Here is a 13,960-nt window from a genome sequence, read left to right on the forward strand (position 1 = left end):
CAGAAATTCTCTGAGTCTCCCTTGGCCAAGATCAAGGTCAGGGCAGGCTGTGTTCCTTGCTGGAGGCTCTGGTGGAAAATTCGTTTCCTTGTCTTGTCCAGCTCCTAAAGGCTGCCTGCTTTCCATGGCTCATAGCCCCTCCCTCCACCTTCAAAGCCCACAGCTTTGGGCCACGTTTTTCCCATGCTGCCATCTCGCCGCTTCCCTAATCAGTTTCCACGCCCCATCTCCCTCTGACTGTCCTTTTCTGCCTCCCTATTCCATGTGTGAGATCTCATGGGGCCCACCTGGGGAATCCAGGATAATCTCCCATCTTAAAGTTTTTATCCTTCATCATATCTGCAAAGTCCCTTTTGCCATATAAGGTAACATAGCCGCAGGTTTGGGAATTAGAATGTGGACATCTCTGGGGCCATTATTCCGTCTACCACAGGAGACCAGAGAAGGCCTCTTGGAGGAGGCAGCAGGGACCTGAATGAAGTGGGGAGCTGAGCCAGGCAGACAGAATGGGAAGGACTTTCCAGGTAAAGGGCAGCATAGGCAAAGGCCCTGCAGTGGAGTATCATGGGCATATTTGAGGGCAGGGTGGCTGGAGCAGGGTGAGGGAGGGGCAGAGTGGAAGGAGATGAGGTCAGAGAGGTGGAGGGTGGCAGGTCATGTAGAATCCCAACAAGGCTGGCTGGAAGGGGAGAATCCGCTCCCTCCTGCTCCTCAACTGCCCCCAAGCTCTGTCCCGCAAGTACCACCCTGTCCTGCTAAGCTGACACGCATTCCACGAGTACTCACGTTTTAATAAGAAACTATGTAAATCCCCAAGGGCTAAGTCGCTAATGTTTAGGGCCAGCGATGGACAGTAAAGAAGATATTTTATGGCAGGGAGAGGCACAGTCTCACCTCCCACAACACCAGGGAACTGGTGATCTTCCCTAACATCAAAGGCCAAACTCCTCTTAGAAGAGTTTGCAAGATGAGAAGGAAGAGGCTTTCCCTGCAACATGAGGGATTCAGGTTAGATGTTTAAAAGAACTTCCTGTGTGCTAGCAGAAAACTGTCAGGGTTGGTAGCATCTGGGAGCCTAGCTCCTGGCTGAGGACCCTGCCCTCAGGAGCCTGACATTCAGGGACCAGCAGAGGTCCCACGATGACCTGAGGGAAGAATGAGTCCTGATCTTGGACTCCCCTGGGCCCCAGCGCATCACATCCCCTCTCCAGACCTGTTTTTCCGACACAAGGGGATTGGCCTCAAAGATCTTCGAGGGCCCTCCCAGCACTGGCCAGCTGTTCCAGGGTTCTTATTTCCTAAGACAAAAACCTGGTAGCTGTGTGTTTGACGGGCTACGTAACCTTGCCGAGCCTCAGTTTCCCCATCTGTAAGTGGGGATGATCATAGAATCCCCGTCTTAGGACGGAGCGAGGATGAAAGAGTTAAGCTGTGTGAGTTCTCAGAACCGTGCCTGGCACAGTGAGCCCTCCATCACTGGGAGCTACTGCGATGAAGATTCTAACATCCTCAGGGTCTCGGAGCCTCAAGTCCATGACCCTGTCTCCAGGAGCCTCACATTTGCTGGCTGTGGGATTCAGAGTCTCCAGACACCCCCCTCCACCCCACTGCCAGCATGCTCCCAAAGCCCTGGTCTCCCCCACGTGCTGGGTGGCATGCCTGCCCCACAACCACATGAAAAGCCATTCCCCCAGGGTGTCCCCACACCTGGGAAAACCGGCAGTCTGCCCGGCGCTGGCCCCGCCTGGTGGCTGGAACACCGGGCAAGATCAATGACGCCCGGCTCGGCTCCCAGTGCTGCCACCTTGTTCCAATCAGGGCTGGGCGCCTTCCGCTCCGGACCCCCGCCCAGTCCTGAGCCGCTGCCCCCTCCTAGACCCTACCCAGCTGCCCACGTTTCCAGCCCTGTGACCTCTCAGGAGCGGCGCCCACAGACTGGCTCCACAGTGGCTGCAGCCTGCCTGGACTTGGGTGGTTAAATAACATGCCGGGCAATGGGCAGGCTCCAAGGAGCACCAGGCTGGGAGGCGGGAGCCGGGGTCAGGTCCTGGCATTAGGATACCACTTGATGCTGCCCCCCCCACTCTAGCCTCAGTTTCCTCAACTGCATGTCAGGCTACTTAGACTCACCCCATCTGGCTCTCAGGGCTGTCGTGGGGGGAGCAATAGAGAGAAAGGGCAGTAAGAGTTTTAGGAACTGGGGATACTGGAAGTGCAGAGGAGTGGGAAGAAGGCAGGTGGGTAAAGACAGTTCCACTGTACAGTAGGCCCTCTTACCAGCCCCCTTCTCCCTTCCTGGGTCCCTCTCAACCCCCTGGTCTCAGCTTGGATGTCACCTGCTCCGACAGACCTTCCCTGACCACCCTGTCTAAAGTACTGGCACCGAGCCCCTCTCCCCCCATCCACCCAGTCACCCTCTATGACTTTACCCCCATCTGTTTCCTTGAGTGTCCCAAGACACTATCAAATATTGGCATGCTTACTTATTTGCCTCCTTGTCTGTCTTCTGTCTGACCTGCTGGAATCAAAGCCCCAAGAAGCTCCATGGCTTTCTTGTCCATTGCTTGTATCCCCAGCACCTAAAATAGCCCCTGGAACATAGTAGGTGCCTGATAAGTGTGTGTTGACTGCTTGAATCTAGTGCCAACTCTTTTTCCTCTGTCTGTTTCTTACTTCTCTTTTTCCTTCCCATCTCATCTCTCCCCTCATCTAAGCTCAGAGCTGCTAAGGGCAGGACTGGGAACCATTTCCCCGGGGGACACGGATGGGGGCAGGTGCAAGCCCAGGCCTCCGCAAGCTAAAAGGGCCTTCAGATCATCCAGCCACCCTGGATTTCACTAAGGCTCAGAGGTGAGGCAGCGAGAGGGACCCCGACCCCAGGTCTGAGGACATTCAGTGGGCTTCTGGAAGCCCACTCATGTGATAAATGTCACATTCCTGCCAGTAGAAACTTACGCCAACAGCAAATGACAGAGTGCCCAGTGTCTGAGCCTGCCACCTGGACTTGCCAGGCAGGGAGTCCAAAGCCTGCTCTAGCTCTGTTTGGCTGTACCCACAGCCTCAGCACCTCCCCAGCAGCCACGACCCTGTAAGGAGGCAGGGACTCAGCTCATCACAGGGGGCTGGCATCACTCTGGGAGCAGATCTCCTAGGCAGCATCCTCCAGCCCCAGCCAACCACCCTGCTGGCCTTTGGTCCCTTGGGATCAGCTGTGGACCCTGGAGCCACCATTCTGTGTTTTGTTTCCATGAAGTCTGAGCTCCCCACATAGCCAGGCCAGGAAACACAATCTGGGATCAGGCTGCTGAGGTTCAAGGCTCAGCTCTGATACTCACCTGGAGTATGAACTTGAACACGTTCCTGACCTTGCTATGCCTCAGTTTTCCTACTGTTATAATGGGGGTGATGATAAATGTACCTAATACAAAAGTGGCTCTGGGGATTCAACAGCGTGTGTCAGTGTACATAACATTAGTTACTATAATCGAGGGGCCTGGCCCCTGGGGTGAGGTTGCTGCACAACTTTGGCGTTGACAGAGCTGGTTCGAATCCCAGCTCTGCTGCTTCCTACGTAGGTGCAAGGGACTTCCTTGCCTGTAAAGTGGGCCCACTGACACATACCTGGAGGGCGACTGGCGGCCATGAGGAGTGCTCGGGGAGCGTGCTCAGCAGGGGCTGTTACCTAGAAGTGCTTACCTAGGTGGGGGCTGCCATGATGAGGACAGCTGCACGGGCCTGTAGAGATTCAGCTGAGAGTGTGATGGTACACAGGACCCTCCGGATGAAACAGTGATTTGGCTGAGAATAAACACAGCCCAGCTTTGCTGCTTCATGAATAATTGTACAACATTATGCACATTTGAGCATACTGTCCATTTTTTTCAGGGGTTTGGGCAGGGGGACTTTTTCTATTTTTTATCTTTTGCTGTCCTTTAAAAATATTTTTAAACATGTAAAATACACGTACAGAAGAATGTATAAAATATAAGTATTGTTTAAAGAGGAGTAACACAGCAGACATCTGTCTACCTACCACCTGGCTTTAAAAAACAAAGCACTAATGAGACCTTAGGGCTCCCACCAGTGTCCCCTCCCTGACTGCATCCCTCTCCCTACTCATCATGGATGGCAAGGGGTGGGGACCACTCTCCTGAATTTTTTTTTTTTTTTTTTTTTTGGGTAGATACAGAGTCTCACTTTGTTGCCCAGGCTGCTCTCGAACTCCAGGCCTCAAGTGATCCTCCCACCTCACCCTTCCAAGTAGCTGGGATTACAGACACAAGTTACCACGCCTAGCTGTGATTTTTGTATTAACCATTCTCTTGCTTGTCTGTCTGCTTTTTGCCTTCAATGTCATTTTCTATTTATAAGAGCAGAAATTCTGGGACGACCTGAAAGGCCAGCAATAGGGGATGTGACTTGCTGGAGCTCTTGGAAATAATTTGTTCTCCCCATTTCACAGATGAGGAAACTGAGGTTTGGAGAGGGCCAAGGTCATGCAGATGGCAAGGTGGGAACCCAGAGCTGGTATGCTCTGAATCACGGATGACTGGCTTAGAAATGGAGCTCTGCAGTCGCTCTCTCATTTGTTCAATATGTGTTTGCTATGAGCTGAGCGTTTGAGACACTAGTATCTGGTCTGGCCCCTGTTCCATCCAACACTTGAACTCTCTCCATAATATCCTGGTCTTACCTTGAATACCTCCCAAAATGGAGAGCTCTCTACCTCTGAGGGGATGTGTTTCTATTCCGAGCCAGCTCTCAATACTTCTATTCCTGGTATGGAGCCCCCAGCATCCATGTGGTCCCTGCCACCTGGGAGCTCTTCATAGATCTGCCAGAGAAGCTCTTACCCCCAAGCCTGCTGTCCTCCAGGACAAAGTCTCCAGTTGCTTTAATAGTTCATCATGTGACACGGTTTCAGTGCTCTTCCCCATGCTGAGGTCCCTGAGGGTGTCACACGGCCCTAACAGAGGGGGCTCAGAATGAAGCTCAGAGAGGCCATGTGTTGGCCTAGGGCATCTCAACCTAAACCCAAACTGAGGTCTCTGGGCCCCTAGGCTAGTGCCCTGCCCTTCCACCCATGCCCCCGTGGGGCACCCTAGCTGCAACCCTCCCACTAATCCCCTCCCACTGCCTTTCTCTGGGCCGGGAGGACAAGCTCTCCTCGTCCCCATCGAACAATGAGGCAGCGGGTTAAGCTCAGATGCTGAGGAATGGTTCAGAAGCCCCGGGGGGGCAAACCACCCAGAAAGTCTGTACCTCTGAATTGAGGAGAAGCAGAAACTTCCACAGCCAGGGTTCAACTCCTCCAAGAGCCGATCTGCAGAACAAATCCAAAGCTCTAAGCCCTGACTCCACGCCTGCCTCTGTGTGTGAAGATTTGTCCACACAAAGGTCTGTTGTTTACACAATTGTGATGTGGGTTTCTGCCCGTGTGTGTGTCCACACCACTCTATATGAGGCCTATCTGTGCAGCTACACCAATAGGTCCGTGCATGTTGATGCAGACAGATGCATCTCCTTGGAGTACCTTTGCACACACGTGCACGTAACTGTTTTCACCGTGGCTGCACTGTAACGATGCTGTCCTCCATGAGGGCTTGTCCATGCGGGTGGGAGTTGCCAGTGAGTGTGTGAGACTGTGCCCATGAGCATGGGTGCTGTGTGTGAGTGCACCCATGTAAGGTATAGATGTGTGTGTGTGCACCCTGCGTGCCCACGGTCCAGTGGAGACTTTCCCATCCTAGCCTCCTACTTCACATGCCTCTCCAGTCCTGGAATCTGGCCTTTCCTCCTCATTTTCCAGCCAAATTATAACCCCTGGAAAAGGGGTCTTTATTATGGAAACGCTAACACAGCCTAAATGCAATTGGGGAGAAAAGGGTTGCTGCCATCCCCTGGCCCACTTTTGTCTAAAGAGAATGTCTTATCTTAGTTCATTCTGTGTCGCTATAACAAAATACCTGAGACTGGGTAATTTATAAATAGAGAAATAGAAACTTATTACTCACAGTTCTGGAGACTGGGAAGTCCAAGATCAGGGCTCTGGCAGGTTCTGCATCTGGTGAGGTCCTGGACTCCCTGTTTCCAAGGCAGTGTCTTCTGGCTGTGTCCTCCAGAGGACACAGAACATTGTGTCCTGAAGTCAGAAGGGCAAAGAGGGCCTAATCCATTCATGAGGGCAGAGCCTTCACCACTTAATCACTTCCCAAAAGGCCCCCCACTGCCTCTTAATACCACCATGATGGCGATGAAGTGTTAATGTATAACTTTTGGGAGACATTCAAACCATAGAAGAGGAACTTTATTGCATGCCAGGGACCCTTAGCTGTGATTTCCAGGCCTGGACACTCAGGACGCCTGACAGGCCAAAGTGGGCTAGAGGGGGCGGGACAAGGGCAAGCTGAGCTGATGCTGAGGCCAGGTCCTCCGAAGGTTTGTGCAGAGGCAGCCAGGCCAGCTGATAGGAGCCTCAGAGTCAAGTCCAGTTGTCAATAAGCACCTTCTGTGATGTTGGGCAAGTCTCTGAGCCTTCCTGGGCCTCGGTTTCCCCAGCTCATAGCTGGGGAAATGAGCAGACCTGTTGTAGATTAATATGGAATTCGAGAATGTTGAAGACAGAGAGGCCTCCTGGGGCTCAGGCATTGTCCAATGCATTTATCTCCCTGAAGGGGAGTCTCAGGGCCAGAGAGGGAAGGGACTTGCTCAAGGTTACCCAGCAGGGAACAATGAAATGGCTCCCCTGGATCTAGCAGCCGGCTCTATGAGCCTCAGGCCCAGACCCAGTTACAGGACATGGCAATTTTGGGCTCTGTTCAGTCCCAACTTTCATCAAGAATTTGGACTCTTTTGAGTTTATCAAGGTGCCAGATCCAACTGCTTCCCAACCAGTGAGGGTGGCAGAGGAAAACTGCAGCATGAAAGAGTGGAAGAAGACACAAGGAAGGACTTCCAGATGTTTAGAATGGAGAGCTGTTGGGGAGGGGGAAGGGGCAGGGCTCCAACCACATTCCAGACCAGACTCAAGGCAGTGACCTGCATGGAAAGAGCTAATAAATTTACAAGTGGCACAAACAAGTATAAAACTGGGACTCCATCCCCAGCCCTATGGATCCAGGCCCAGGTCCACTGGTGCCCCGGCCCTTGGTTTGACTCTGACTTGAGAACCTTCACTTCTCCGGCCTCAGTTATGCCTTCTGTTATCTGGGCATAGAGCAGCCTAACTGTGTGTATCCCCATCCCCCTGGGCATGATGAAGATGAAATCATGCAGAATGTAGAGCTGCTAAGAGTACTCACTTTGGAGTCAGGGAGACCTGAGTTCAAATCTAGGCTTCCTTGCCATATGGAAGCCTCTCTGAGCCTCAATTTTCCACATCTGTCCAATTCACGGAGTTGTTTTGAAGTTCATCTCAGGTGATATAAGCAAAGCGGCCAGCAGGCGCTCAAGAAACCCTACTCCCCGGGATTGGGTACTTGGCAGGGGCCAGGAGAGACGTGACAACTGACGATGGGCGGGTCAGGATTGTGGTCAGGATTGGCTATATAATTTGGGGGGCCGGTACAAAATGAAAACGCAGGGCCTCTGTTGAGCAAGTATTCAGAAGTTCAAGGCAGCGGTGGCAGGGCATTAAAACAAGCTCAGGACCCTTCTGAGACCAGGGCCCTGTGCGACTGCATGGGTCACAGGCCAGGAAGCTGGCCCTGCCTCTGGGATATCTGCGGTGGCTCAAATCCAGTTCAGGTGGAGGAGCTGAGGCTTCCCCCACCACACTGGGGGTCACTCCCTCTCCCCAGGACTGCAGCTGGGACCGTGACCGCTGGCCCTGCCTCTGTCAGTGGACATCAGAGGCGGCATAAAAGACCGACTGTTCCCCACCTCCGTGTGCCCATTTGTATCTCATGCCATGCGTACAGCACATAGTTGATTTCTTTCCGCAAAGGGCTGCACTTTTCTTCTTTTCCAAGGGCGACGCTGGAAAGCCATGTGGCTTTTATTGCTGGCAGGAATGTCTGAGGCGTTCCTTCACCACCACATGAAATAGAGCCGCAATCTTCATCTGCGTAAGGCCAAAGCCCCCAGTCTCCTCTGAGCCATCGGCCTCTGAGATTAATTAAGGCTTCACAAGGACTGACAGTCATTAGGACCTTTTCGGGGAGGTGGAAAATCCCTAATGGGCCTGGCTGGGCCCAGAAGCTGCTGGGTGGGCAGTGGAGAGAGGAGGGCCTGCAGGAGAGGAAGGTGCAGAGTCAGCGGGAGGTAGCTGGAGAGGGAAGGGGTGCAGACTCTGTCCCTGGCATAGGCTGTGACCTTGAGTGAGACTCTTCCTCCCTAGGCCTCAGTTCTGCCATTTGAGAAATGGGGATTTGAATTTGATATCTCAGAGCCCTTTCGAGTCTGACATTGTAAAATTCTGAATCCTGCCCACAGTTCTTCTGCCAGGATTCTAATTCTATTCCATGACTGTAACCTCGAGCATCTGGTTTTAGTCCACAAGAATAGAGTGTAGTGGGCAGCAACGTGGGCTCTGGGGCCAGGCTGCCTGGTTGGAATCCTACCTCTGTGGTTTCCCAGTGGTGCCAACTTGGGCAAGTTACTTGAGCTCTCTGAGCCTCAGTTTTCTTTCCTGTAAAATGGGAGTGATAACTGTCCCTACCTTCTAAGAATACTGTGAAGCAAAAACGTGTGTAAAGCAACAGCCACTCAGAAGAGCCCTTTCTCTCCCTGCTTGCCAGGGCTGAACCCCACCCTGGGGCTGGGGGAAGGGCACATGTTTCCCAGAAGCCCCCTTGGCTCCAAGCTGCCCAGGTCCCTCTCACCACTCCGTGCCTCCCAATAGAAGAGTGCTGTGTTTGATGGCTCTGCTGGCAGGTAGCTCTACACCCACCTGCTGCTTTGGATGGAGATCTCTGCCCTGAGAGCGGCTGTCAGACTGCAGATGGCCCCTCCCCAATCGAGGACTGGGGGTGCTGGAAGGGCTCCTGAGAACTTGATTGAACTTCTCAGATTCTGAGGCCCACAGAGGAAAAGCTCTTTACTTTCGGAGCCTGGGTTTCCCCATCTGTAAAATGGAGAGAATAAAATCCCTGACCGGCGGAGGCACCTGAGGGTGAGTGACAATTGGCGGAAAACTCCCAGCATGCAGTAGGTGTCCAAAAAATTAGGGCAATTATTAGTCATAGACCAATGATCAAAGTCACAGACCAAATAACTGTCTTCTAGAAATATTTCCCTGATTTACAGATGACAAGAGTGAGTAGCAGGGAGGGGGGTAGGAAGGTCCCACCAAGTGATGTGATCTGAAACCAGAAACCCCTTCCCTGGCAACTGATGGAGCCAGTTTTTCTGCTCCACGCCCCCGCAACAGAAGTCTCTTTTCTCCGCCCTTGCCTCCCTTTCTCTCTCTCATCCCCAAAGCAGAGCACCCTCTGTCCACCCACCTGCAGAACAGGGTGGGGGTGGGCGTGGAAGGATCCGAGGTCATGTGGACGCAAGGGAGCTGGCGCCCCACAGAAGGTGGAGAGGAGGTGGGTGGGGAGGAGGGGTCTTGGGTCACAGCGAAACCCTGGGGTCCTGCGGGAACCTGCTTGGCATGTAGAGGGGCTTGTAAGTGCACCCCCAGCGTTCACATGCGAACACTGAGGCCCAGAGGGAAACGCGACTGACTAGCACTTCCCTTGGGAGAGAGACACTGAGAGTGGCATGGGGCCCTAGTGTATGAGGCCCGGGACTGGGCTGCCGCCTCCTGCAAGGCAGAGGTCCTGCCTGACTGCATTTTGCCTCGAGGTGCTCGCTCCTGGCCTTGCTGGAGCTCAGTCCAGATCCTGATCATGCCTCTCCGCTTTCTGGGTCTCAGTGTTCCCATCTGTAAACTGGAGACTACTGCCAATCCTGCCTCTTCACAGACTGGTTCTGAGGCCAAAGGACAGCAGGTGGTGGGTGCACCTCAGCTATCACAGGACCCTCCCGAATGACCCTGGCAAGTCCTTCCTGACTCCCTGCAGATTTGAAGAGTCTGCTGATTTCCAAGTCCAGGGCTGCTTAGCAGGATTTACCACCCCAGCTTTCTCTCCCCATCACAATAGCACTTTCCTCTGTATCTAGCTGCTAGCTCTTCCCATTACTCAGCCACTAGGAGGAGAGTGCTGACATGCTTGGCCAGGTGATGCCTTCATGCCCCACATTTTGAGCCAGAGCAGGCTTTTAACCTGGGTCCAGCCCTCTCCAACCTGGCCGACCTCAAACAACATTCCGCTTTGCTTACATGGGCATAACACCTACCACATACGACGCCGTGGGGATTGAATACCATGAGTAATGCCCACGTGCGGCACCTGGCACAAGGTAAAGCCTCAGCACCCTCAGCTGTTACTGTTCTTCCCATTTTACCCACGGGACCAAGGCTCAGGGGAGTGTGGACACCAGGCAAAAGTCTCAGACCTCACAGGCAGCACTGGGTCCTAACACCCTCACCACTCTGCTCTCCCCTGCTCCTTCTCCCTCCCCTCCAAGTCCGGCACTTTCCAAAAAGGAAGAAAGATCTCTGTAATTTGAGAAGCACATTTGTCCTCCCACACATTCTGAATCCTTCCAGAGAGGCTGGCCAGGAGAGACGACCCCAGAGCTGGACTCTCTAGGGCTGGACCCCTGACCTGCAGGAGACAACCCCTCAACCCAGATATATTGCTATTTTTCATTAACATTTCTCACTTATATATTCAGAGATCATGATCTGAAATCAGGAAGCAGATGAGTCCTAGTTTACTCAGCAGCATTTTCTTTCTGTTTCTTCAAACCATCGATCACAATTTAGATACAGCGAAACACGATGCCCCTCCCCTCCTAGAGGGAATCCTTAATCCCCTCCTGTGAAATGGAGAGGTTAGAATGACCTCCATTGACAGAAGAGGCAACTGAGGCTCAGTGAGGGGCATGAATGTCCCCTTTGAGTTCTAGGGGCAGGAGATAGGTTTCACCACGGGTCCCTCTGGACAGGGGATTTAGGGCCAGGCTGGGAGAAATTTTCAGTTCTAGAAGAGAGTCCTCTGTCCTCTTCGCTGGACTAGGCTACTGTGCGATTCAGGGTATGGGAAACAGAGGCCTCCTGGGAAGGAAATGGGGTCCCTGGCAGCGTCCGCTGAGGCCCAGTTGCTACTTAGGAAAACGTCTGCCTACGGGGGGGGGGGGGGCAGCTGGGTGGGGGCCAAAGTGAGGTTCTGAGAGGAATGGTCAGATGGGCAATCATCAAGACTCACCTCCGGCCGCCCTGTGACGGTTGCTGGAAGCCCTGCTGTGAGCCGACTCCACGTGGAGGTAGGTCACGGCCAGTCCTTAGCTCCCCCAGGCAGCCCCTGGGCGAATCAAGGGGTCAGGACAGCATGGACTGGCTTGGAGTCCTGGCAAGCTTTGAACGTGAGAACTGGACATTTCACAGATGGAAGTGTGAGGCCCAGAGAGGGGAGGGGTGGTTCAAAGGCCCCCAGCAAGGATTGACAGGTCTTATTTTTTCATAATGACAGTGATGGCTCCCCATGGCTGGAGCACCCTCTATGTGCCAGGCCTGTGCTAAGCACTTTACACACAATTCTATGGGGGCCACTATGAGTGCCCCCACTTTACAGATGAAAGAAACGAGGCTCAGAGAGGCTTAGGCAACTCTGCCTAGAGAGCTGCGGGCGAGGGAAGAAGACACGCTCAGGCAGACGGACTGTGGACCCTGGCTCCTTCCACAGCCCGTGGACCTCTTAGGCAGCTTCCCAGGGCACACCTGCCCCTTGTCTGGTATACCTGGGGATCCCTGCCCAGGCGCCACAGAGTCCCCATGAATCATGCCTGCCCTGGGAAGCCGGCACCCTCACTGCCAAGAACGCACTTAGAGTGCACTCCTAAATGCTGGAGGAAGACGAATCCCCTTCCTAGGATGGGTTCTGGGTTTACCCAGCTCTAAGTCAAGGTAGGGGAGGGGAATGTCCTGACCTTCCGCTTCCTAGCCCTGCTGTGGACAACTTAGGATGCTCTTAGGTGGGGACCACTGGAGAGAAACTGGGCTGTTTGTCCATCGATCTGATGGAAGAGGGAGAAAAGACCTCCATGCCAGTTGGGGATGCCAGCTGGGGAAGGGCGAGGGTGTCTGCATGCCCCAGGTGGGGGAGTGGGAGCTCTCCCTCCCATCAAACAAACGACAAAGTTTGTCGGTCCAGGATGGGGAGGAAGCAGGTTGGCGATCGGTGGAAATTGGGAACAAGCTAGCCTGTTCTGTGGGTCTTCTCCCCGGTGCCTGAAAACGCGAAGGCGGAAGGCGTCCGTCTCATCAGAGGTGAGGAAGGCGGCCTTGGTTTGACACACAGCCATCGGTTTGTCAGAGACCTGGCCGCATTGGTGGCAAGGAAAGGGCACCTTCTTGGGGGGCGGCCACCGCGCCTGCACCCGGGGCCGCAGCTGGCGCGCATCTGTAGCCTGGCCGGGCCCGCACCTCCGCGGCTGGCAGGGTGCGGGCGCCAACTAGCGGCAGCTCCCGCCACCGTGCCTGCCAGGCGGCCGGGCGACCTTGGTCTGCGGACGCAAGGGCCTGCACCCCGCCCCCCAGTACCTTGGATCTGGTGCCCATGGAGAGCCAGCGCTCTACGGAGGGCCGGAGCCGTGCCGGGCCCTGCGCCAGGTGCCAGGGCTCACAAGAGTCCCCCACTCTCTGGGAACCCGTCTGTGAACCCGCCGTAAGGGGAGAGGGAGAAATCAGGCGGAGGGACAAGCAAAGGGCACGGTGCAAACCCAAACCACTCGACAAATGGAATTTACCACCACCTGAAACTGCGGGTCATGGTCCCGCAACAGCTCCAGGGCAGCACGTGTTGCCCGCCCCCGGCCCGGGCCCTACCTGGCCACGACGCGCTGGGCCTTCCCGGAGACGTTCCTGGAGATGGGAGCGCCCAGGCTGGATCGCTCGCTTTCCTCTAGTTCTGCTGCTCGTGCCAGCGCGTCCGAGGGTGCGCGGGCCTGGGTCCGCAATGGACAACTGCCAGGCGCAGGCTCTCTTACAAGGTTCAGTAAGGGACCTTTGCCGTTCTTGCTTTCGAAATGGCCTGAGGGCGTGATATGAGGCCTCGAGCGGGGCAGGGGCCAGCTCTTCCGACGGTCGGGGTGAGGCCAGAGTCCTTCACCCCTTGAGCGCACGAGGGGCTTGATTTCGTTTGGCGACGACGAAATGGCGCACGCTGGGCAGGGGTCAGATCCGTGATGAGATCTTGCGGCCACCGTCGAATCCTAAGCTGCTTTACTTCCGAGGCTTGGAATTGACTGTTTTGCACCTGTCGAGAGCCGGAGGCAACGAAAATATAGCCCAGTCTCCACAGCGGCGGGGAGGCTCAGCACGCGTTCGTTCCCCAGAGTCTATGGAGGGGTCTGGGGCGATAATTTGGAATGATTGGGGCTTGATCTTTCCCGTTGCCCTCCCAGCTGTAGCCGTCCCCTAGGCCTGCTCGACTGACTTAAGAGGCGGGAGAGGAAGGGGTTGTTTGCAGTGAAGCCCGGGAGAGGTTGGGCCACGCGGCTGGGAGTGGGAGCGGGGACGCGGAGCCAGGAGGGCAGGCAGTGCCTTGGCGAAACTGTCAGCGGTCCCTGCAGCGCAGCCAGAGCGCATGAGCCCAAGAAGTGGGATTGGATCCGCGGAGGCCACTTTCCACACGCATGGAGAAAGAAAATTCTCTCCTCTGAAAGCCGGGGCCCTTAGCTTTGCAGCCACTGCTCAGTTTTTCTTTTGTCGCCGACGCGCGTAGTGTTTCACGATGCAGGACCGTAGTTACATGCGTAAAGGAAAAAAATCGGGAAAACGCATTTTGCAGGCCTCGTCGTGTTTTTCAAAGAGCCACAGGCCGCCACAACGAAGAACGACGCCGCGAGGCCTGCGAGATCCTGAAACTTGTTTTGAGGGGAGAGTAGAGAGGAAAGGGGTTGTTGGCCC

At 54.6% G+C, this 13,960-nt stretch overlaps 2 protein-coding genes across 4 annotated transcripts in view; one reads left to right on the forward strand and one right to left on the reverse strand.

Moving 5' to 3' along the window:
• Positions 1-13,960, forward strand: part of RUNX3 (RUNX family transcription factor 3) — a 66,534-nt gene that overhangs the window by 20,363 nt on the left and 32,211 nt on the right. The window lies entirely within an intron of this gene.
• Positions 6,291-13,639, reverse strand: LOC135968859 (uncharacterized). Its single transcript, XM_065537296.2, has 4 exons — positions 13,595-13,639; positions 12,878-13,263; positions 8,891-9,064; positions 6,291-8,229 (listed from the first exon to the last, which is right to left on the reverse strand). Exons 1-4 carry the CDS (start codon positions 13,637-13,639, stop codon positions 7,848-7,850), a joined length of 987 nt encoding a protein of 328 aa, XP_065393368.1. The 3' UTR covers positions 6,291-7,847.

Source organism: Macaca fascicularis, chromosome 1 (assembly GCF_037993035.2).
Source record: "Macaca fascicularis isolate 582-1 chromosome 1, T2T-MFA8v1.1".
Taxonomy (NCBI): Eukaryota; Metazoa; Chordata; class Mammalia; order Primates; family Cercopithecidae; genus Macaca; species Macaca fascicularis.

Excerpts from the sequence above, each read along its gene's own strand:
- LOC135968859 (XM_065537296.2), bottom strand. The coding sequence starts at position 13,639 with ATGCGCTCTGGCTGCGCTGCAGGGACCGCTGACAGTTTCGCCAAG. Across the intron at positions 13,264-13,594 it reads CCGCTGACAGTTTCGCCAAG|GATTCGACGGTGGCCGCAAG; the intron begins GCACTGCCTGCC and ends AAAGCAGCTTAG. Across the intron at positions 8,230-8,890 it reads ATCTCCATCCAAAGCAGCAG|GCCCTCCTCTCTCCACTGCC; the intron begins GTGGGTGTAGAG and ends CCTCTCCTGCAG.